Raw genomic sequence first — 22,295 nt, 5'->3', positions numbered from 1 at the left:
GGATGTCCGAACGCCCCACTACATTTTCTGAGTCCTTGTCCCTGTATGACATCTAGCCTTTCCAATGATGTATGGGCTGCCAAACCATACGCTATACTCCCATAGTCTACTACAGATCGGATCAATGCAACATACATGGTCCTCAATGAGGAACACCCAGTGTCAAAGGATACCCCACGGAACCTGAAGGCCCTTACCCTCTCCAAGTTTCTCCCATATAACCTCAAGCATACCTCATCTACCACCTTCCACCTGGAAAAGAGCACTGTCTGAGTTTTCTCTACAGAGAACCTGAATCCCCACATTAATGCCCACCGCTTCACCTCATCAATTGCTTCCTGTACCTTCCTGACTATGTATGGCACATTTCGTCCCCTCTTCCATAAGGCCCCAACATCTGAAAATAACAACCTCCCAATATCCGGCTGTACCTGAGAGTAAATGTCATTGATCATGATTGAGAATAACAGAGGACTAATCACGCTCCCACCATTATCCACCAGGTCTGATCGTGACTTTCCCACCCTCACCTGGATAGACCTTCAAAACAGGAAATCCTTTATCCAGTTGTACGTTCTTCCTCCTACCCCCATAATATCAAGCTTGATTAACAATCCATCCTTCCACATATTACACATTCTCCACATAAAAAAGACCACTAAAACAGTCCCCTTGTTCACCTGAGCCTTCCTGACCTCTGCTTCTAAGCAGAGTACTGGGTCCATAGTTCCTCTTCCCTTCCTGAACCCACTCTGATGTGGTGATACTAGCCCCCTGCTCTCCAGGAAGTAAGTTAGCCTCTCCATAATCATACGTTCCCTAATCTTACATACATGAGGGGTTAAAGCTATTGGCTTCCGGAGTGGTACCACTACTGCCTCCTTCCAACTGCCTCACTGTGTTGTACAACACCAAAACCTTATCACTAAGATGGGCCAACATAACATAGCAGACCTCATCTTTCCCAGGTGAGGTTAACCCAGCCTTACCTATTGCCCTTTTTACTTCTGCCATGGTAAATGGTTCCTTCAATGGATAATATACATCCTCCCTCCTATCCAGCACTCCAAGATGCTCCTCTCTCATTCTCTCTCCCCCCCTCTGCCCCTCCTCTGACAAATTTGCCGAGCTATGCATTTCGACAAAGGCTTTCGCCATCATCTCTGCCTTCTCATCTGTTACTGCCACATCCAACCCACTCGTCAACACTGGATAATTCCACTCCATTCTGACTCCACTCAACCTCTTAATCACCCCCCACAGGTGGGGTAATGATCACTCTCCACTGTCGACTCCTCACATACCTCCCACTCACAGATTCCTGCCATCGCACTAGATACCAGAGTGAGGTCAAAGGCAGACTGTCACGTTCTGACCTTAGTTCTTTTGTTATGTCTTTGTTTTAGTATGGTCAGGGCGTGAGTTGGGTGGGTTGTCTATGTTCATTTTTCTATGTTGTGTTTTGTGTTTGGCCTGGTATGGTTCTCAATCAGAGGCAGGTGTCGTTAGTTGTCTCTGATTGAGAATCATACTTAGGTAGCCTTTTCCCACCTGTGTTTCGTGGGTGATTGTTTCCTGTTTTGTTGTTTGTGTCACCATTCAGGACTGTTTCGGTTTTCGTTTCCATTCACTTTGTTATTTTTGTATTGAGTTTGTGTTCAGTTATTATTAAAGTATCATTGACACTTACCATGCTGCGTATTGGTCCGATCCTTGCTACTCCTCCTCAGAAGAGGAGGAGGAAAGCCGTTACACAGACTCCTTCCCTGTGGCTACATCAATTCTGGTCCCTCGGCCATCATTCAGGGACACCAGATCTTTAACTTCTATCAGATTTTCCATCACTTGACCATTTCCATCCCACCCATTTCCCCCTCAGAGCATGTTGTGGGAATTCAAATCCCCACACATGACCTTACTTTAATCCTGGCCCTCCACCAACTCCTAGGTCCAATACCTGACATGGATTATAGTAGTTCACTACCACTATCATCCCTCCTCTCAACCACACCTCCACATATTCCTGCTTAGTATCCTGTAGGGAAGTCTTTGCTACATGAAGGTGGCAGCCCCCCATATCGCCACCCACCTGCCCCATAATCCCCGGTCTAGATGCTCCTACCCATCTCTCCCTTGAACCTGTATCTCCCTGGACCTGGACCACCCTAGACATGGACCACCCTAGACCTGGACCACCCTCACTGCCTCAGCATGACACCCTTCTCTCCACTCTCACTTGTTGCACCTCCACTGCCTGCTTCATAGCCTCACACCCCACTATATGCCACACTATGAGCACCCCCAGAGCTGCAGCACTTTGGTTGTACACCATCCCCATACTTCCCATACTCATGCTCCCCTCCACACCTGGCACACCTCTTTTTCTCTTTACAGGCTGTTGCCACACGCCCAAACCTCTGGCAGTTCTAACATTTTAAAAGCTTCGGTACATAAGCCCTCACATAATAACTCATATATCCTATGGTTATTTTATTTGGCAGTACCCAGTCCTTGAAGTGTAACAGAATAGACAGACTATCTACCCTAACTCCACCCCTTGTTACTTGCAATCTTTGAACATTCACCTTAACTCCTCCTGTCAAATGGTCACTTACCTCTTGAATGCTAACACTCACAGACACTCCTGTTATCACCCCTTTAATCCACTGCATCCCTGCCTGATCACTCCAGCTGCTCGACAACACCTCACACTTCCCAATTTGCTTCACTCAGAGCTTTTTCCCTCTGCGCCATTTCCTTACAGAACACCAAGTTCCCATCTCTTAACACTTTAGCATTGACAACTTCCCCAATCAACTCTTATCACAGCCGTCAACCTTATCGGACTCATCGCCCCAACTCCCCCTTCCTCCGTAAACTTCAGAATCCCTTTTGCTCCTCCTCAACTCCATGCTCCCCTCACTTCTTTTATTGCCCCTCCTCTGCACTTTCTAACTCCGAGCTGCCGCTAGCGTTGGAAACTGTTACTCCCTTCAAACTTCCCTTTCTTCCTCCTTTCTGTCTCCATAGACCTCTCACTCCCCTCCAAACCCCTGCTCCCTTTCTCTCCCGCTTTCATTTGTACCACTATGCTCCATACTTGCTTCACTTTCTGCTCCATCACTATCTCCTACCTTCTCTGACCCAGTCACAGCACAACCGTGCCGAACCGCCGCCATACCGAGTAAAATGTGATTGTTTGTTTATCAACGATTGAACGCTAGCCACAGCTTTCCAAACAGTGGTCACTGGTCCACGAAAACAAACTCTCACGTCCCTTTGTGATTTTACGCTCCTCTCTCTGCCATCAATCACGCTCGCCACCTCCCGAAATTAGTCTCACATTGCTATTTGTAAGATCTTCTTCGTCATTGATGAAGTTTAACTGCGGTCGGCATCCAATAAATGTTGCATTACCACCGCTAGACTGGAGTACAACACCCTTATGCTTTGCTCAAAATTTTATTTTTTATTTTTAACAAATACCCTACCCTCACAAAAAATCAAATAACAATAATAAAAAAATAACACCACCCTGTCTGCGTCACACCAAACGACGAGCATCACAAACACCTGGAATCTTCCCCTTCAGTTGGTCAACTTTTACATTTACCGCTACCCCAGTAATCCCTCTTTCAATGGCGCCCTTTTCTTGAGAGAAAAACAATTCACATTTCTTGCCCCCATTCGTTTAACGCGGAGCACTTTCTCCCTCTGATCAGAGGAAACACAAACAATTATCACAAGACCCTTTCTGGTTATCCTCACCGATTCCACAGCACCCAACTCTGTTTTCACCCACCCTGAAACCACAAATGGATGAGCCAAAAGGCAAGGGTCCACTTTTTCCAAAAACTTCACTCCTACGGTCAGACTAATCTTTATCCTGACCCTCGGTGCAAGCCTCGGCTCCGAGAACTTCACTACACCTACTGCCCTCATTCACTTTCATTTCTCCTCCTGTCTTCAGCTAACTCTGCTTACACTTTCTACCATTCTTCAACAAACAATCTCCCTTTTTTCCACCATTCTTAACTGACTCAAGCTCACACTCTTCTTCTCTCTCTCTCTCTCTCTTAGTCCTCCTCTGCCTCTCTTTTTCCCTCCACTCCTCCTCCATATGCAAAATATACGTCTCCTTATGATAATACTGCATTTCTCCTGACATACATCTTGTTCTTGCCTTCTCAAAGGATGCCATTAAACCGGCTGATACAATCTCCATACAATCAGCACGAACCCCTTGGGATGTAGCACTCAACAGTGCTAAGCTCCTACCCATTATTCTCGAAATACACAATTAAATACTACAACCCCTGAAGATTTTCCCAGCAGTTCACTTAAGCTTGACTCTTCAACACCCTTACTCATTAAATCTAACAACAATCTCTCTCTTCCCTCCCATATTGCTGGCACTGAAATATAACATTTTCCACTGTCTCCATCTCCTCCTGACAGTGATCACACCTCCCAGTCAGATGTTTCCCCACCAATTTCAATGTACTGAGCCTTGTGTGTTACACTTTCCTCCCTTCTCTCTCGACCTGAGGACCTCCCTGCCTTCACCTTTTCCTGTATCATATACAGGTGTCTTCCCTTTCCCTCTCTGTTCCACAACTCTTGCCATTTGTTTTTAACCACTGTTCTTTTAAACCCCTTGGATTCTGCTTTACTGATTTGACATTTCAATATCAACATTAGGATGTTTGAGAGCCTGCTTGGCAAGAAGATCCACCACCTCATCCCCCTCTACTCCCACATGAGCTGGTACCCAGAGGAACATCACAAATATCCTCGTCTGTTTCACCCTAAACAGGCCCTGCAAAATCTCAATCTTGTCTTCTCCGTGACACAAATGAATTTAAGCTCATCAGTACTGCACACGAGTCAGAGTAGATGATTACCCTGTCTGGTCTCCACCCATTCTTCAGCCAATGGCCAGCTACTCCATTGCGTATACGCATAAACGATCCGTTGCTCTTGTTGTCACTGCCACCTTAAATTCAGGAACACTAAAAGCTGCACCTGTCCTCCCTGTTTTATGGTCCTTAGATCTATCAGTGAATATATTCAAGACAGCATAGTACTGAGTTCTTAAATGTTCACTTAAAACATTTACTGGATCTACTCTTTCCTCACCAGCTCTTACCCTGTCAAGCATCCCTAGGTCTATCATTGGCTGAGGGAGCAACCAAGGTGGGATAGCAGGAAGAGGGGCTGAACTCCTTCCCCAACAGTCCTATCTCTCGCCATGACATTACCTATGCACCAAACATTTGTCTTCAGATCTCGTTCATGGTCCCAGCACTCTAGGAGCACTTTTTTTTTTACAGGATGTGTAACCTTATGTCCCTGAAGATTTACCCAATATGTCATGGTTAGTTGTTGTTGTTTTCAACTTTAAACGCCATCTCCCCCAACTCTACCTCCAGCTCTGCCAACAGGGAGGTCCTGACTGCTACACAACATATTGTTAGAGCTTGAGCCTGGATTACAGCTAGTTTTTTATTTTAGAGATGTAGGAGCGAGCTGCTTATACACATGCTAAACTGCTATAGTCCAGTGATGACCTTGGTAGCGCAATATATAAAATATTCAACACCATTCTATCCCCCCCCCCCCACACCATTCCTGACAGGCAACACATCACATTCAATATTTTATTTCCTTTAATAACTACTCTGTTAATATGTTCTGCCCATGTAATCTCAGTGTCAATATACCTGACCCCCAGAAACCTAAACACTCCTACCCTCTTCAGATTCCTCCCCGATTCCTCCCATACAACTTTAGGCATATTTCCTCCCCAACCTTCCTTCTAGTAAAAAACAGTCTGTTTTCTCAACTGAGAACTTGAAGCCCCACTCGAGGGACCACTGTTCAACTTCTCTGATCGCTTCCGGCTGTAAGACTATGGAGAATATTGCTCCCTGTCTTCCACAATGCCCAGTCACCCGCAAACAATGACCTCCCAGTATCTGGTCTCACCTGGGAGAATACATAATCAATGATAATGGAGAACAACAAAGTACTAATCGCACTTCCCTGGAGGGTACCATTATCTACCTCATAACTTTCTGACATAGAGCTCCCCACCTTCACTTGTATTGATTGTCCAAAAAGAAAATCCTCCAACCCCCATGCTATCCAATTTGATGAGCAGGCCCTCCTTCCAAATCATATCATAGGCCTTCTCTACATCGAAGAAAACACCTCCTTATTTGCCTGTGCCTTCCGTATGGCTGACTGTAGACACAGTACAGGATCCATCGTTCCCCTGCCTTTCCTGAACCCACCTTGATCTGATGACATTAGGCCTCGTTTACAGACATGAGATGTCAAAGCTATCGGCCTATAACTTGATGGATAAGTAGGGCCTTTCCCTGATTTCCGTATCGGCACCACTACTGCCTGCTTCCAACTGTCAGGCAGCTTTCCTTCCTGCCACACCTTATTGTAAAGGCCCAATACTTTTCCCATTGCAGTGTCACTGAGATGAGCCATCACGATGTAACACATCTCATCTCACACCTCAGCTTTAGCTATTGCTCTCTTAATCTCACCCAATGTAAAAGGAACATTCAATGCATCCTTCACCGCCTCTCTCTGATCCAGGATCCCTGGATATTCTCCTCTGACCCTCTCTTTTCCACGCTGTCCCTCGTCCTTTAAATTATTTGAGCTGTGGACTTTTACAAATGCCTGGGCTAACATCTCTGCCTTCTCCATGACTCTCACTGCAACAGTCTCCCAACTTTTCAGCACAGGGAGATCCCAATCTACTCTGACCTCACTCATCCTCTTAATCATCCCCCATACCTCTTCCACTGGAGTAGTTCTCTTAGCTGTCCTAATGGTCCTCCTTACTACTGCTTATGCTTGTTAATACTGAAAGCCCTGTTCCTAATTTTCACAGCTTCTCTGCACTCTTCAGTCCACCAGGGAACTGCGTTACTCTTTCTCCCCCCTGTACCCATAGGAATCACCTGCCTTCCCCCTTCCCCCTTCTCCCCTCTGTACCCATAGGAATCACCTGCCTTCCCCCTTCCCCCTTCTCCCCCCTGTACCCATAGGAATCACCTGCCTTCCCCCTTCCCCCTTCTCCCCTCTGTACCCATAGGAATCACATGCCTTCCCCCTTCTCCCCCCGTACCCATAGGAATCACCTGCCTTCCCCCTTCTCCACCCTGTACCCATAGGAATCACATGCCTTCCCCCTTCTCCCCCCTGTACCCATAGGAATCACCTGCCTTCCCCCTTCTTCCCTCTGTACCCATAGGAATCCCCTGCCTTCCCACTTCTCCCCCCTGTACCCATAGGAATCACCTGCCTTCCCCCTTCTCCCCCCTGTACCCATAGGAATCACCTGCCTTCCCCCTTCTCCCCTCTGTACCCATAGGAATCCCCTGCCTTCCCCCTTCTCCCCCCTGTACTTATAGGAATCACCTGCCTTCCCCCTTCTCCACCCTGTACCCAAAGGAATCATCTGCCTTCCCCCTTCTCTCCCCTGTACTCATAGGAATCCCCTGCCTTCCCCCTTCTCCCCCCTGTACCCATAGGAATCACCTGCCTTCCCCCTTCTCCACCCTGTACCCAAAGGAATCACCTGCCTTCCCCCTTCTCCCCCCTGTACTCATAGGAATCCCCTGCCTTCCCCCTTCTCCCCCCTGTACCCATAGGAATCACCTGCCTTCCCCCTTCTCCACCCTGTACCCATATATATATATATATATATATATATATATATATATATATATATATATATATATATAAACGGAAATACCACAGTTACATAAGTATTCAGACCCTTTACCCAGTACTTTATTGAAGCACCTTTGGCAGCGATTACAGCATCAGGTTTTATGGGGGTATGACGCTACAAGCTTGTCACACCTGTATTTGGGGAGTTTCTCCCATTCTTCTATGCAGATCCTCTCAAGCTCTGTCAGGTTGGGGAGTGTCACTACACAGCTATTTTCAAGTCTCTCCAGAGATGTTTGATTGGGTTCAAGTCCGGGCTCTGGCTGGGCCACTCAAGGACATTCAGAGACTTGTCCCAAAGCCATTCATGCATTGTCTTGGCTGTGTGCATAGGGTTGTTATCCTATTGGAAGGTGAACCTTCACCCCGGTTTGAGGTCCTCATCAAGGATCTCCCATGATTTTGCTCCGTTCATCTTTGCCTCGATCCTGACTAGTCTCCCAGTCCCTGTCGCTGAAAAACATCCCCACAGCATGATGCTGCCACCACCATGCTTCACCGTAGGGATGGTACCAGGTTTCCTCCAGATGTGACGCTTGCCATTCAGGCCAAAGAGTTGAATCTTGGTTTTATCAGAGAAGAGATTCTTTAGGTGCCTTTTGGCAAACTCCAAGCGGGCTGTCATGTGCCTTTTACTGAGGAGTGGCTTTCATCTGGCCACTCTACCATAAAGGCCTGATTGGTGGAGTGTTGCTGAGATGGTTGTCCTTCTGGAAGGTTCTTCCATCTCCACAGAGGAAGTCTAGAGCTCTGTCAAAGTGACCATCGGGTTCTTGGTCACCTCGACACAATCCTATCTCGGAGCTCTACGGACAATTCCTTCGACCTCATGGCTTGGGTTTTGCTCTTACATGCACTGTCAACTATAGACAGGTGTGTGCCTTTCCAAATCATGGCCAATCAATTGAATTTACCACAGGTGGACTCCAAACAAGTTGTAACAACATCTCAAGGATGATCAATGGCAACAGGATGCACCTGAGATCAATTTCGAGTCTCATAGCAAAGGGTCTGAATACTTATGTAAATAAGTTATTTCTGTTTTTAATTTTTAATAAATGTGCAAAAATGTCTTAAAACCTGTTTTTGCAATGTCATTATGGGGTATTGTGTGTAGATTGCTGAGGAAAATGTTTTATTTAATCAATTGTAGAATAAGGCAGCAACGTAACAAAATGTGGAAAAAGTCAAGGGGTCTGAATACTTTCCGAAGGCACTGTACATCTGCCTTCCAACTACATCTCGAGTAAGATCCAGAGCAGATTGAGTTCCAATTACTGGGTCAATCCTGGTTCCCCGCCCATTATTAAGGCACACAAGCCCTTTCTCACCCAAGAGTTCCTCCAACACTATTTATATCAGTCCGTGCCCCTCCCCAGAGTGCACTGTGGGCATTACAATCCCCACACCACATCACCCGTCTCCTATCTTGACCTTCTACATTCCCAAGAGCCATCAACTCTAGTCTCTTACACAGGTTGTAAAAGTTCACTATTACCAGATCCCCCCCTCCTAACCACATATCTACCACTACATATTCCTGCTCAACTCCCTCTCCAATGTTACTTGGATGTAAAATGTCCAAATTGGAAAATAGTATGGTTAGCCTGCATTTAGACAGGCAGCCCAATTCGATCCCTTTTTCACTAATTGGTGTTTTGACCAAACACATCACGTCTTTTCAACATATCTTTTTCAGAGCTGATCTGATTGGTCAAAGACCAAATAGTGAAAAAAAAGGATCAGAATTGGGCTTCCTGTCTAAACGCAGCCTATGCGAGCTTGAGCCAAACTGATTTAGGTGGTATCAATCAATGAAGAAGCATAATGAATGTATAATGTCTGGTCTGTGTGGTCATACACATTATATGTTTTAATGGTGCAGAGGGAGGGATAGATGATCAAATGTCTCAAAACAACAACTTGACTTTTATATGTGCTCTCTCTCTCTTGCCTCGTCTTTGAATGTACGTGTTCTTGAAAATGCTAGAAATATTATAGCTATACGATGAATGCAATGCTTGGGAAAATGGACCTATTCATTATTCCGAGCCATTACGGACACAATGCTGCAGGACTTTCATGATAGGACTTTCATGATAATAAAACTCATTTCTCAATGCCAGAGACAGTATGTTTCCTGCTATGAAAGAATACCCCCGCTGTGAAAACGTCAGAGCCGTTGATAAAAAAAACAAGCTTATACTGCCATCTGGTGAAATGTATTGATATTGCTCATGTACAATTAACAGTGTAAAATAATACATGGATGGGCTCGTCTCGTTCAAACTCAAACACATGAAAAGACAAGGACATTTCATTTCTTTATTATTTCGTAAATGATTTGAGCTGGTGTACAGGGTAAATTATCTATAGATGTCTTCGGATTTCATTTGATTAAAAGGCTTGTACATGTATATATTTGTCATATTTGACCTCTCAATAACAATATAAAAGCAAACAAAACAAGTTCAAATACGCACAAGGCCCCTATTTTTCCCAGGTTGCAGGCATTACCCATAACTCAACAGTCTCTTGGTAGCTATGATGCTAAAAGTACATCCATAAAATAACTATAATCCCGCTGACAAGTAAGGGTGCATAGCATTCTAAGTAAATATATATTTCCATATATTTTATATATATTCATTTATATTAAAAACATTTTCTGTGCATGTGCGCAGGTGCATTCCTTAGTATTGAGTAATATGCTATTGCATGAATAATGTCTTCAATCCATTCTAAATGAGTATACATGTGTTCTCTAGTTTTTGCAACAGTTAATCTTTTTTGCATGAAGTTGGTTTATGTCGTCACCTCCATGGTCTGAAGTTCTACTGAGTCCTCCCTCTCCTTGACTCCACTCAGCCTGTCACTGTGTAGAAGGAAGCATTAGAACTGGCTCAATCTCTTTTTGGTTTTAGGGAGCGGGGATGGAACGGGGGTGGGCGGTGTTGAGGAAAAATACTATTAAAAAAAACACAGCCTAGCCAGTGAAGCCACGATGTTGTCTCAGAGAGTTGTCTAACTACCTCTCTACAACCATAGATCCTCATCGCCCCAGTCTGCTTTCCCTGTCTACCACCTCCACAAGTCTCCAGACCCAACCCCATTACATCCAGACTTAAAGACTGTAGGCCCACACTGTGTGCACACAAATGACCAGATACAGAAACCAAACTAAGAAGCATAATGAATGTATAATGTATGTTTGTCTGGTTTTCCTTAAGCTCTTACTGAGCCGACCTTAAGCAGTCACATGGAGGTGCTTCACCATTCCTCTTTCTGCTGCCCCCGTAGCTTTGACCCAGTCAAGGTGGGGTCATAAACATGATATGTATTAATGGTGCAGAGGGAGGGATAGATGATCAAATGTCTCAAAACAACAACTTGACTTTTATACGTGCTCTCTTTCTCTTGCTCGTTCCCTCATTCTGATTATGCATGGATGGGTTATATGGGCGACATATCTATTCATATGTGTTCAGTGTTATACAGTTTCTTAAACAACAACAGATCCCGAGTTCAATAGATAGGCTAAACAGTCTGGCGTCTAGCCTACCTAGTCAACTAATATGTACAGAGCAAGAACTTACATTCATTACCTGTGGCTACAGAGGCTGATAAACCATGGGCCTGGACTGGAGACTAATTTCAATGTCTGGGTATTATTATTGCAGAGTGTTCGTTCATATACTCTCTGGAGTGTTTGAGACACACGTTTTCCTACGATATGAGCAACGTAATGCATCAAGATCCGTTACGATACAATGCCAAGAGGATGTAGAGCATTACATCTAATCTACATGATGTAGGATTGCATACTGTACTGAGGTAACACTACTGTAAACCATGTTTAAATCAGGGTAGGGACCGAAGAACCTCGGTTTAATGTCCACCAATAGTGTCGTATCACCTTCACACCCATGCCAATTCACCGCCCTCAACCCTGCACTGTCATTTTGTCAACACTAAATGACGCTGTACGGTGTCAGTCTCAATTGTACTTACAATCAGTGGACTCATTATACACACACACACACACACACACACACACACACACACACACGCTCGCATACACACACATGCACGCACACTTTAGAATTTCTCCTTAGAATTAAATATGAATGCCATTAAGGCTTAAAAGAACAATGAGTGGACACTTTTAGATGGCTTGCATAAACCTCAGGGAATGGCTATTCTTTGCCACCCAACCTTCAAACACACACGATCAAAAACCAAACACTGTTGGGACTGGGAGAAAAACACTTGAAGAAAACAGCTCTCAAATAATGCAAACCAGTAACTCAGTCCACCAACTTGTCTCCTTTGTCTACTTTGTGCAACCAACATGGAAGTGATTTATGTTCCACGCAGGTCAAGTGGATAGCAGGAGGCTGATTGGGGCTCTGACATCTCTCCTAATCGGACAGTACATCTAAGGTAAAAGTAGTTAGAATGCCTATACCCCCCCCCCCCCCCCCCCCCCACACACACACACACACATACACATATTAAGACCTACTCTTTCGACCAATGTTATTGCTTTCCTTTAAACAAACACCAGACAATACATTTCTGATGGGAAAAGGGGTAGGGGTGTACAGACATCAGGAGAGGGTTGAGAGGAAAGGAGACAGGTTTGTGGTGGGGTTGTGTGGGCTCACAGTTGTGGGTCAGTATTACAGTTTCTTATCACAGTGATTGGTGGCTGGTTGTCTTCGCTAGTCTACTGAGAGTTGCCAACAAAACAAGCAACACTTACAATCCCAACACTTTCAAATCTCTGTAGATACCCACCTCTCCCTGACTGACTATCACATGTAACCAGCTTAACCAGTGCTACATTATTACCTGTAGTGGTGAAGTTACTTCTTTACCCTTATCGAATGATGGGTAGATGCTGAGATGATCTGTAAACCCTCTTGGATATATCCTGTGATATCAGACTGACAATCTGACAATTGCTGACAATTGCTGACAATTGCTGTGTGACAGACACACCAGAGGGGAGATGCTACATTAATTAGGGGGACTCTGACCCCTGCTGGTAATGAACAGAACTGCTACATAATATCCATATTGAGAGGGACAGAACAGGACTGCTGCATCTACACCGAAAGGCTGGGGGAGTGGAGGGAGGCAGGGCAGGGCAGGGTGTGCAGTGCAGGGAGAATGGGGTGTGAGGATGGGGTGTAGAGATGACTGAGGTGGGTGGGCTGCATACATACATGCAGATGGTGGTGACAGGACCGCCAGACAAACTGGACTATAGCTGCACACATATAGCAGGGTAGGTGAAAGGTCTATCCAACGTTCTCATGATTGCCCCAGCCTTTACTCCAATTACATTCACCCTGGAAACACACAAACCACTCCAGGGAGGTTGGTTGTGGGGTTGGGGAGGAAAGTCAACACAGAACCTCCTTTTTCTAAAACACAAAGAACCGTGAAATGTCTCTGAAGCCAGTAATGCCCTCTAGGTGAGATGACGACAGCAAAGGGAGGCATCACATGAAAATCACAAAATAACAAATAACCGGACACACAAAAATGGACAGATAAAACAGGCAGAACGACACAGAGGTTTGTTTTGTTTGTTCTCATACCCACCAGATCTCAAGATATATAGAACATATACGCATAGAGTTAACCAAACAAGAACACCAGAGCAGAAGAATCGTTTAGGTGTCTGAAACAGCAGCATCATTAGCATCACATAGGGTTATGGTGAAATTAAACACAGGTAACACTCAGTCACGTAGCATTTCAGTGCAGATAGAATGTACAACACCAATATCCCAAATGTAGGCTACTGGAGTGGGACAGTGAAGGGCTGAAACCAGCCTGTGATGTATTTAATCTTTTTTTTTGCTGGAAGAGTCTGTTCAGTGTGACAGGGAGGGAGAGTGACCTGTTGCCTAGAGATAATTCTGAGTATTTTGACAGTCTCCCTTTTCAGAAGTTTCACAAACAAACACTGCCCTGTTTCTTTAGAAAGGGGACGTATGACATAATCACCTTGCCCTAAACCCCAACATGGCCTCCTATCCAATACAGGAGTGACCCCCCCCCCCCCCCCCCCCCCCCCACAACCCCTAGTACTGTAGTGAAAGACAGGCCATGCGCCAGCAGTCATTCATGCTGATACATATAACAGGAAGCACGTTTTGGTTGCTATTTTTTTTGTTGTCTGTGTTTGGTTTTGTTTTATACGAAATCATGCACCTAGCCTAGTAGTTGACATTTTTGGATTGTTTCTTTTTTTAAAAAGGTAAGAAAACTAGGAGTAAATCCACTTCGCTCTCGTGATCGTCGGCTTTGCCGTGGTGGTTGTTGTTATTATGAAGTTAGTGTTTTGTTCGTTCCAATCTCTCTTCTTTTCTCTCCATTATTCTCCTCCTCTTCATTCCTCCTGTCACCTGCCGCCGGTCATGTGTCTAAGTAGGATTGTTTTGGTGTGGGGCTCAAATCCTGGAGGGCAAGAGAACAGAGGTTAATATGGAGCAAGGACAAGGTTCCCATCAGTGTGTAGAGAATCAGACCCAACAGTTCTGTTGGATCGGCATGCAGGGTGCAGAAATCAAGAACCCAGAGACGAATCAGTAAATGTGAGTAGGCATACCTGTCTATAAATACACACACACACACACACACACAGCCAAAACACGGTCAGAGCTTGTCTTACAACTGTCCTTGGATAAAGAGAAAATGTACCGCAACCTTCCTTTCAAACATGGAAATAGGGGACTCTAGAAACACTGTCTTGTAGTCTTATACACTGAGTATACCAAACATTAGGGATACCTGTTGAGCGTGAAAAACCCAGCAGCTTTGCAGTTCTTGACACAAACCGGTGCGCCTGGCACCTACTAACATACTCTGTTCAAAGGCACTTAAATATTTTGTCTCGCCGATTCACCCTCTGAATGGCACACATACACAATCCCTGTCTCAATCGTCTCAAGGCTTAAAAACTCCTCTTTAACCTTTTACTGCAGTGGGTTAAATCAGGGACACACAGAGTGTTTTTGTTGTTGTCTTAAACAAATCCTATTTGAAACAAAAGTATACACCTCACACATATTTATGGTCTTGAAAAAAAGAAGACATCTCCTCGTGCCAGCTATAGAGTTTAAATGTATTCAATCATAAGTTTGTATCCCGATATTACACTTTATATACATCACATAACAAAACTGTAGAAACAGGTTTTTCTGTGTATGTTTTTTTTCTGTCTATTAATTATGAAAAAATATTAATAACATTCTCCCCATGAGGCCACTAGGTCATATGACAGCAGGAAAGGGATACCCTGTCTCCTACCTTTCATCTACATGGATTGAAGTGGATTTAACAAGTGACATCAACAAGAGATCATACCTTTCATCTGGTCAGTCTATGCCATGGAAAGAGCGGGCGTCCTTAATGTTTCGTGTACTCAGAGTATACAGTATATACTGCTCTGGGGAGCTCTATTTCTCCTACTTTAAGAAAGTGTTGTGCATTGTCAGTCAAGTCATTGGTCATTGTTCTGTTTATAATGTAAATGTTTTGTCAAGATCTGTCTTACTAATCAAAGTGAACCTGAGTGTAGTAGTTGGTGCCGTCTCCGGTCTGAAATGGCAGCAATCTGAATTTAAGGCTACTGCCTTCCTCTGAGTGCAAATGCATGGGACCTGTTTCTCGTCTGGGTGTGTCTTATACGTCAGAGTAAGGGGCAACATGCATGCACGCATGCGCAAGCACACACACACACACACACACACACACACACACACACACACACACACACACACACACACACACACACACACACACACACAGTTGACCCAGCTAGTTTAATTTGAAAGAACAACTGGCCTGTCAACTTTGACCTATGAAAACATGCTGGATCCCCAGCACCCTTTGATAGTGGAGAGCCACATGCAATGCCATCTGTAATAGGTACAACAGTCAGCACTAACATAAACATACTGCATGTAGCTAGACCTACTGTAAACCCAGTCAGACATGTACAGCATTAGTACTACGCCACCACATAAGGACAACCATTGAACCTCCCCTTCACACCCTGCTGAATACCCACTGTAACACAATCTATACACACTGACCACAGAATTTGCTGTTGTTTAGACTCTCCTAAGACAGTACGACAACAGCTGTGCTATACATCCAACTGTATTTGACACACTGATACTCATCTACAGCAAAACACTACACACTAATATACTATCTTATAAAGCCATATGTAACGAGGCATCTGGGTAAGAAGATCGGGAGGTCCGGTCAACCTTTCCTATTTCATTATTTTCTGATAGAACATCTAGAAGTAGATAGGGGGAGATAGACGATGAAGAGGACAAAGATAGAAATGTTTAAGGGCATAGACAGGAATGGTAGAGTCGGGACTCATACCTCTGTTGCCGAGGGATACAGAATGTGTAGTACAGAGTTGAGAGCGTTACCGCTCAACTAGACTTAGTTTTAGTATTAAATGTGAATCTACTAAATCAATGCCACCCCACAGTCATACTGTAACATATTAATGCACAGTAGTTGCATCAAATGCCAATGATATAGTTCAAGCCACATCAAATGTCACTCTGCACTGTAGTGATACAATTAGCTCAATGTCATGAGTATTGAATTACTGTAACAACATCAGGCCTATTTAATCCAGACAGAGAGGCAGGATTAAATGAAGGAGCCATAACCCAGGTGAGAGATCTCAGTGGGTCAGTCAGTCCCGTACCTGCGGGCACATGTCGTTCTGCCACTCTGTCTGCATGCTTCCCTCACTTTACTCTCCGCAGACTGGCACATTTCACTATCTGAGCACCCTTCTTCACATCCACAATATCAGGCTACATCAGGGAGGGGGGGTGGGGGTGCAAGGGGAGAGCCAGGGGCGGAGGTAAAGGAGAGGAGGGACAGAGACAGGTAGAGAAGAGGATGAGAGTAGGAGGGAGAGGAGGGACAGAGACAGGTAGAGAAGAGTATGAGAGTAGAAGGGAGAGGAGGGACAGAGACAGGTAGAGAAGAGGATGAGAGTAGGAGGGAGAGGAGGGACAGAGACAGGTGGAGGAGAGGATGAGAGTAGGAGGGAGAGGAGGGACAGAGACAGGTGGAGGAGAGGATGAGAGTAGGAGGGCGAGGAGGGACAGGCAGGTGGAGAGGATGAGAGTAAGAGGGAGAGGTGGAAGTAGAAGTGAAGGAGAAGTAGTAGGAGAACAAAAAGATGTGGAGGACAGAGAGGGAATCAGGAGAGAGGGAGAGAGTAGGGAGAGGGAATCAGGAGAGAGGGAGAGAGAGGAGGGAGAGGGAGAAATGGCACAGTGTATGAGAGGTGAAAGATACAGATGAGGTGAAGAGGTGTATGAAGAGACAAGGGTGGAGAGGAGAAGAGGTTAAAAGTGACAATTGAGGTAATGAGCGAAGCGAGAGAGTTGACGGGAAGACAAGAAAAGGAGAGGAAAGGAGACAATTCAAGAGAAGAGAGATAATGGAAAGACAGCCAAGCCAAGAGAGATGGGGTGGGGATTGGAAAAACAGACAGGAAAATAGAAAAGAGAGAAGCATCAGAAACATTGACATGGAATAGAGTACTGCAGGTTGGAGGGAGCACACAGTCATAGTTAGTGGACTATAGAGACTTTGAATGGAGGTGGGCAGAGAAGACAGATAGACAGTCAGTCAATGTGGGTTACTGAAGGGGAGAGAACAGACCTCATTGCATTAGCACATCAAGAGCAAACAACCAACACCCAGACATTCATATCAACTGGAGAGAAAGAGCCATCCATCTATGTACTGACTGGAGACAGAGCAGATATCAGAACTGACTGCTGTTATGAAACCTGGAAGCATTAGTTTGTTGTTTCAGCCAACGCAGAGAGACAGTGCAAGCTATCAGAGCAGGATGCAGTTGTGGACTTTTTGGATGGTCCTACATGCAGGTCAGGATGGAGAGGGTGGACATGATGGGGGAAATGAAGCACAGATGAGTAATGCTTGCAAGTTGGATACAAAATACAGCATGAGGACACTCACACACTCAATTTTTCTTTCAGTTTCTTTGTAGCTAGGACGATGGGGAATGACAACACAGGTTGATCTAAATTACAAACACACACACACATCCCATTCACACGACACAGTCCATGCAGGTTTAGCCCACTGTGGTCTACTTTGGACTAACAGAGGAATCTATACTGCTGATCCCAGCAGAGTAAAGAGATCGTAGTTCCCAGCTACACCCTTGTCATCTTCTCTAGTGGTTGATTGCTACATTGAGTACCTATATAAATTCAGGGAAGTTTACAGATTGACCATGATGGGCCCTGTATGGTCAAGTTAGTCTCAGTCTACTTTAACTGTGAATCAATGCTCTATTTATGACAGATGAATGAGTTTGTTTAGAGTCTCAGCCTCTTGTACAGTAGCCCAGGTGAGTGTGGCCTGGCTGATGCAGGTTAGTGGCCCACCTTGCTGCTCAGGACGGCGTAGTTAATGAACTGCTCCGCCTCAGCCTCCAGCTCATCCTGCAGAGAGCCATCCATGCTCACTGACCGCTCCTGACCCCCCTCGTCACCTGAGCCCTTCCCCCTGCGCACCACCTTCCGTACAATCTGCACCGCACACACACACACACACACACACACACACACACACACACACACACACACACACACACACACACACACACACACACACACACACACACACAGGGGAGGGAGGGGGAGGAGGATGAGAGGATGAGGGAGGGTGGTGGGAAAGAGAGCTTAAGAAGGAGAGATTGGTACTCTTTTGGGTTCTCCCTGTGTACCATTAAGGAACTTAATGTCCTGGTTATATGTATCCTTATCAACCCCATCCTTACTAAATCTACCACCCACAACCTTTCAACCCCATCCTTACTAAAACACCACCCACAACCTTTCAACCCCATCCTTACTAAAAACACCACCCACAACCTTTCAACCCCATCCTTACTAAATCTACCACCCACAACCTTTCAACCCCATCCTTACTAAAAACACCACCCACAACCTTTCAACCCCATCCTTACTAAATCTACCACCCACAACCTTGCAACCCCATCCTTACTAAATCTACCACCCACAACCTTTCAACCCCATCCTTATTAAATTTACCACCCACAACCTTTCAACCCCATCCTTACTAAATCTACCACCCACACACAACCTTTCAACCCCATCCTTATTAAATTTACCACCCACAACCTTTCAACCACATCCTTACTAAAAACACCACCCACAACCTTTCAACCCCATCCTTACTAAATCTACCACCCACAACCTTTCAACCCCATCCTTATTAAATCTACTACCCACAACCGTTCAACCCCATCCTTACTAAATCTACCCCCCACAACCTTTCAACCCCATCCTTATTAAATCTACTACCCACAACCTTTCAACCCCATCCTTATTAAATCTACAACCCACAACCTTTCAACCCCTTCCTTATTAAATCTACAACCCAACCTTTCAACCCCATCCTTATTAAATCTACAACCCACAACCTTTCAACCCCATCCTTATTAAATCTACAACCCACAACCTTTCAACCCCCTCCTTATTAAATCTATAACCCACAACCTTTCAACCCCATCCTTACTAAATCTACAACCCACAACCATTCATACAGCAACTAAACATGACTGTGACACCTGTGAGAGCAAGACAGGGATCATTTTCCCATGTCGTGATTACAGTCATGACATTGGAATAAATCAAGGCATGACGATGAACGTGATGGTTCTTGATGATCAATTTAATAATCATTTCTATGAGGATGAGTGCAGTGAGTTGAACATGAATATTAACAGGGGAGAACTACTAGATAGGCCACAGTGCAGGGCTGTAGAGTAGAGAGAGGCATGCTGGGATAGATATCTGACCTTCTTGGTGACGATGTTTCCGTGCTCATCTGTGAACTGCTCCTCGCTCACTTGTTCCCCTGGGAGATCCTTGGCCTCATCACCCTAAAGGACAGACAACATGTACTGAACATCACTAAACAATACTGTCATACTGAAATACACATGGTATACTGTACCGTCACACACATCTGCTCATAGATGAATGGCAAACGCATCAACAGCACACACTTACACAGTAAGGAGTCCAAACGCACATACTCTACATTAACATTACAAAAGGGACCAGTCAATACTACCAGAAAGATTGGATCCAAATACTTGATTGGCCAACAACTTTTCCACAGGCATTAATGTCACACCTATGAGTTTGTAAGTATGAATTGGGGAACGACTCCGAGAGAAAACCAGGAGTCAGCATACAGAACGAAAAGGGTGCTGGAATCTAGAGCACTTTAAAATAGCCCCCCAGAGTGAGTCTCATCATTTAGCCACTGTCACCAACCCCAAACCAGAGAGAGAGAGAGAGAGAGAGAGAGAGATAGATACGTACATACATACATACATACATACATGGAAATAGTAACTGGTCAGGGGATCACTAATGGGGCTGCTGTGGTGTTAGCACTAATACAATCAGAGTTGATGAGGTTCATAAGAATACAACTATTACTTCTAATAACATTGGAGGCGCCAGTACAGCTATTTATAAGATCAAAAGGTCCCACAATTGAAGATGGTAGAGAGATTAGAGACTGAGGTCATAGGTTTAAACACCACACAGGTTGAGCCATTCACAGCTCCAACAGCACGTACAAGGCCTGTACAGTGTATCTACAGTCTAAATGGGTCTCAACTGTAGGTCTATGGTCACAGCACATACAAGGCCTGTACAGTGTATCTACAGTCTAAATGGGTCTCAACCGTAGGTCTATGGTCACAGCACGTACAAGGCCTGTACAGTGTATCTACAGTCTAAATGGGTCTCAACCGTAGGTCTATGGTCACAGCACGTACAAGGCCTGTACAGTGTATCTGTACATGGGTCTCAGACCCTAAATGGGTCTCAACTGTAGGTCTATGGTTTGACCATTCTTAGTTTTGTCCTTCCCTCCCTCTGTTACTATTCTATCTCACCTGGCGGAATACAGTATGAACAATATGATCCAGAAAGTTGCTTGAAAATACTTTAAAACAAATGTTGTTGTTGCAAAGTAGTTCTATCGTGCATCCTGTATATTCATAATCTATGCACAAGTCAGCATACTGTATGTGTGAGTTAAAATTCTACAATATAAATGAACAACTGTTTTATGAACATAATCTTTCACCTTTCATTATTGATCCCATTACGGATAAATTGCATGGTCAGAAGTTAATACGGTAAACAAGCAGAAATAGGTATCTCTCCACCTTCTCCACTCGCCTCGACCCTGACGAACATTTCCCCTTGTCACAGACAAACATTAAATCACCTCTGAGCTTTACAAACACACACGCGCACGCACACGCACGCACACGCACGCACACACACACACACACACACACACACACACACACACACACACACACGCACACGCACTCGCACACGCGCACGCGCACGCACGCACACTGCAACCATCTGCTTTCCACCACACTGTTTGTTACACTCTCCTTCATTATTTTGTTCCATTGCCAGTCAATTCTCTGTCTCATCCTCTCCCCCTCGCCCCTCCCCTCACCCCCTCCCCCCTCACCCCCTCCCCTTTCTGTTGGGTACCTTGAGAATGACCCTGCGGCGGACCACGCGGGTGGTGACGTTCTCCTCTTCGTCGGCCACGCCCTCGGCCTCGCCCAGCTCACGGTCTAGCGCAGCGTGCACATAGGTGAGCACAGAGCGCAGGGAGCCGCTGGCTATATGCATCACATTCTGACCGCTGATCACCAGGAAGGCCAGCAGCACAAAGCTGAAAAGCAGCTCAGTCACCAGGGCCCACATCACTCACAGCCCCTCCAAGCTTCTACCTCTGCAAACTCTCAAAGCAACCCAGCAACCCAGTGGAGCGCACGACACACCCACTCTCACACACCCAACTACACGCCCACCCACACACACTAACACACACACTAACACAGACACTAACACAGACACGTCTGTGCAGGCTCTCGCCGTCTATCCACGACACTTCTCTCCGTTTTTCTGGGGCAACAGCTGCACCCTCAGGCCTTCTCTCCTCTCAACAGGGCTGGCGTCTTGTCCTTCTTTCTCTCCCTCTGCTTGTGTCCCTTCTTCGGCAAGCTCTACTCCACTAGACCCTATTCCTTCTTTCTCTGGCTCCGTCTCCCTCTCCCTCTCCCTTTCTCTCTCCGTCTGTCAGCTGGTCAGTAGGAATGGCTGACCCATGCCATCAAATCTAGGCGGCTGCAACCTTGGGAGGCTTCTATTTCCTCTCCCTCCCTCTCTCTTTCGCTCCTTCGCTCTCTCTCTCTCTCTCTCCTCCGTGCTTCCAAAAACAACCCTTCACCCCTCGCTCCCTCTCTATCTCCCAGCCATGTGATCTGTAGTCTTTAAATACTTCTGGCTGCTCCAGAGAGGAGCTCTGCTCTGTCAGGCTGAGAGGCTGAGAGTGAGAATAACAGACTTGCACCC

The 22,295-nt window shown here is 45.4% G+C and overlaps 1 protein-coding gene across 50 annotated transcripts in view; it reads right to left on the bottom strand.

Annotated features, from left to right (window-relative positions):
• Positions 1-10,072: 10,072 nt before the first annotated feature.
• The window catches only part of LOC110525713 (ankyrin-1), a 73,037-nt gene continuing 60,814 nt past the window's right edge, over positions 10,073-22,295 (bottom strand). For 28 of the 50 annotated variants that reach the window (XM_090237591.1, XM_036979836.2, XM_090237601.1 and 25 more), the window contains 4 exons: positions 19,688-19,771; positions 18,249-18,392; positions 16,517-16,628; positions 12,296-14,235 (listed from right to left, as the gene is read on the bottom strand). In XM_090237591.1, the coding sequence (XP_090093717.1) occupies positions 16,560-16,628; positions 18,249-18,392; positions 19,688-19,771 (297 nt within the window). In that variant the 3' untranslated portion in view covers positions 12,296-14,235; positions 16,517-16,559. Of the gene's footprint in view, positions 14,236-16,516; positions 16,629-18,248; positions 18,393-19,687; positions 19,772-22,295 lie in introns of all 50 variants that reach the window. The other 22 variants (XM_090237593.1, XM_090237605.1, XM_090237624.1 and 19 more) reach the window with 2 other exon arrangements.

The sequence above is a fragment of the Oncorhynchus mykiss genome, chromosome 6 (genome assembly GCF_057628025.1).
Source record: "Oncorhynchus mykiss isolate SJ-2025 chromosome 6, ASM5762802v1, whole genome shotgun sequence".
Lineage (NCBI taxonomy): Eukaryota > Metazoa > Chordata > Actinopteri > Salmoniformes > Salmonidae > Oncorhynchus > Oncorhynchus mykiss.
This window is presented reverse-complemented; position numbering and strand designations above follow the sequence as displayed.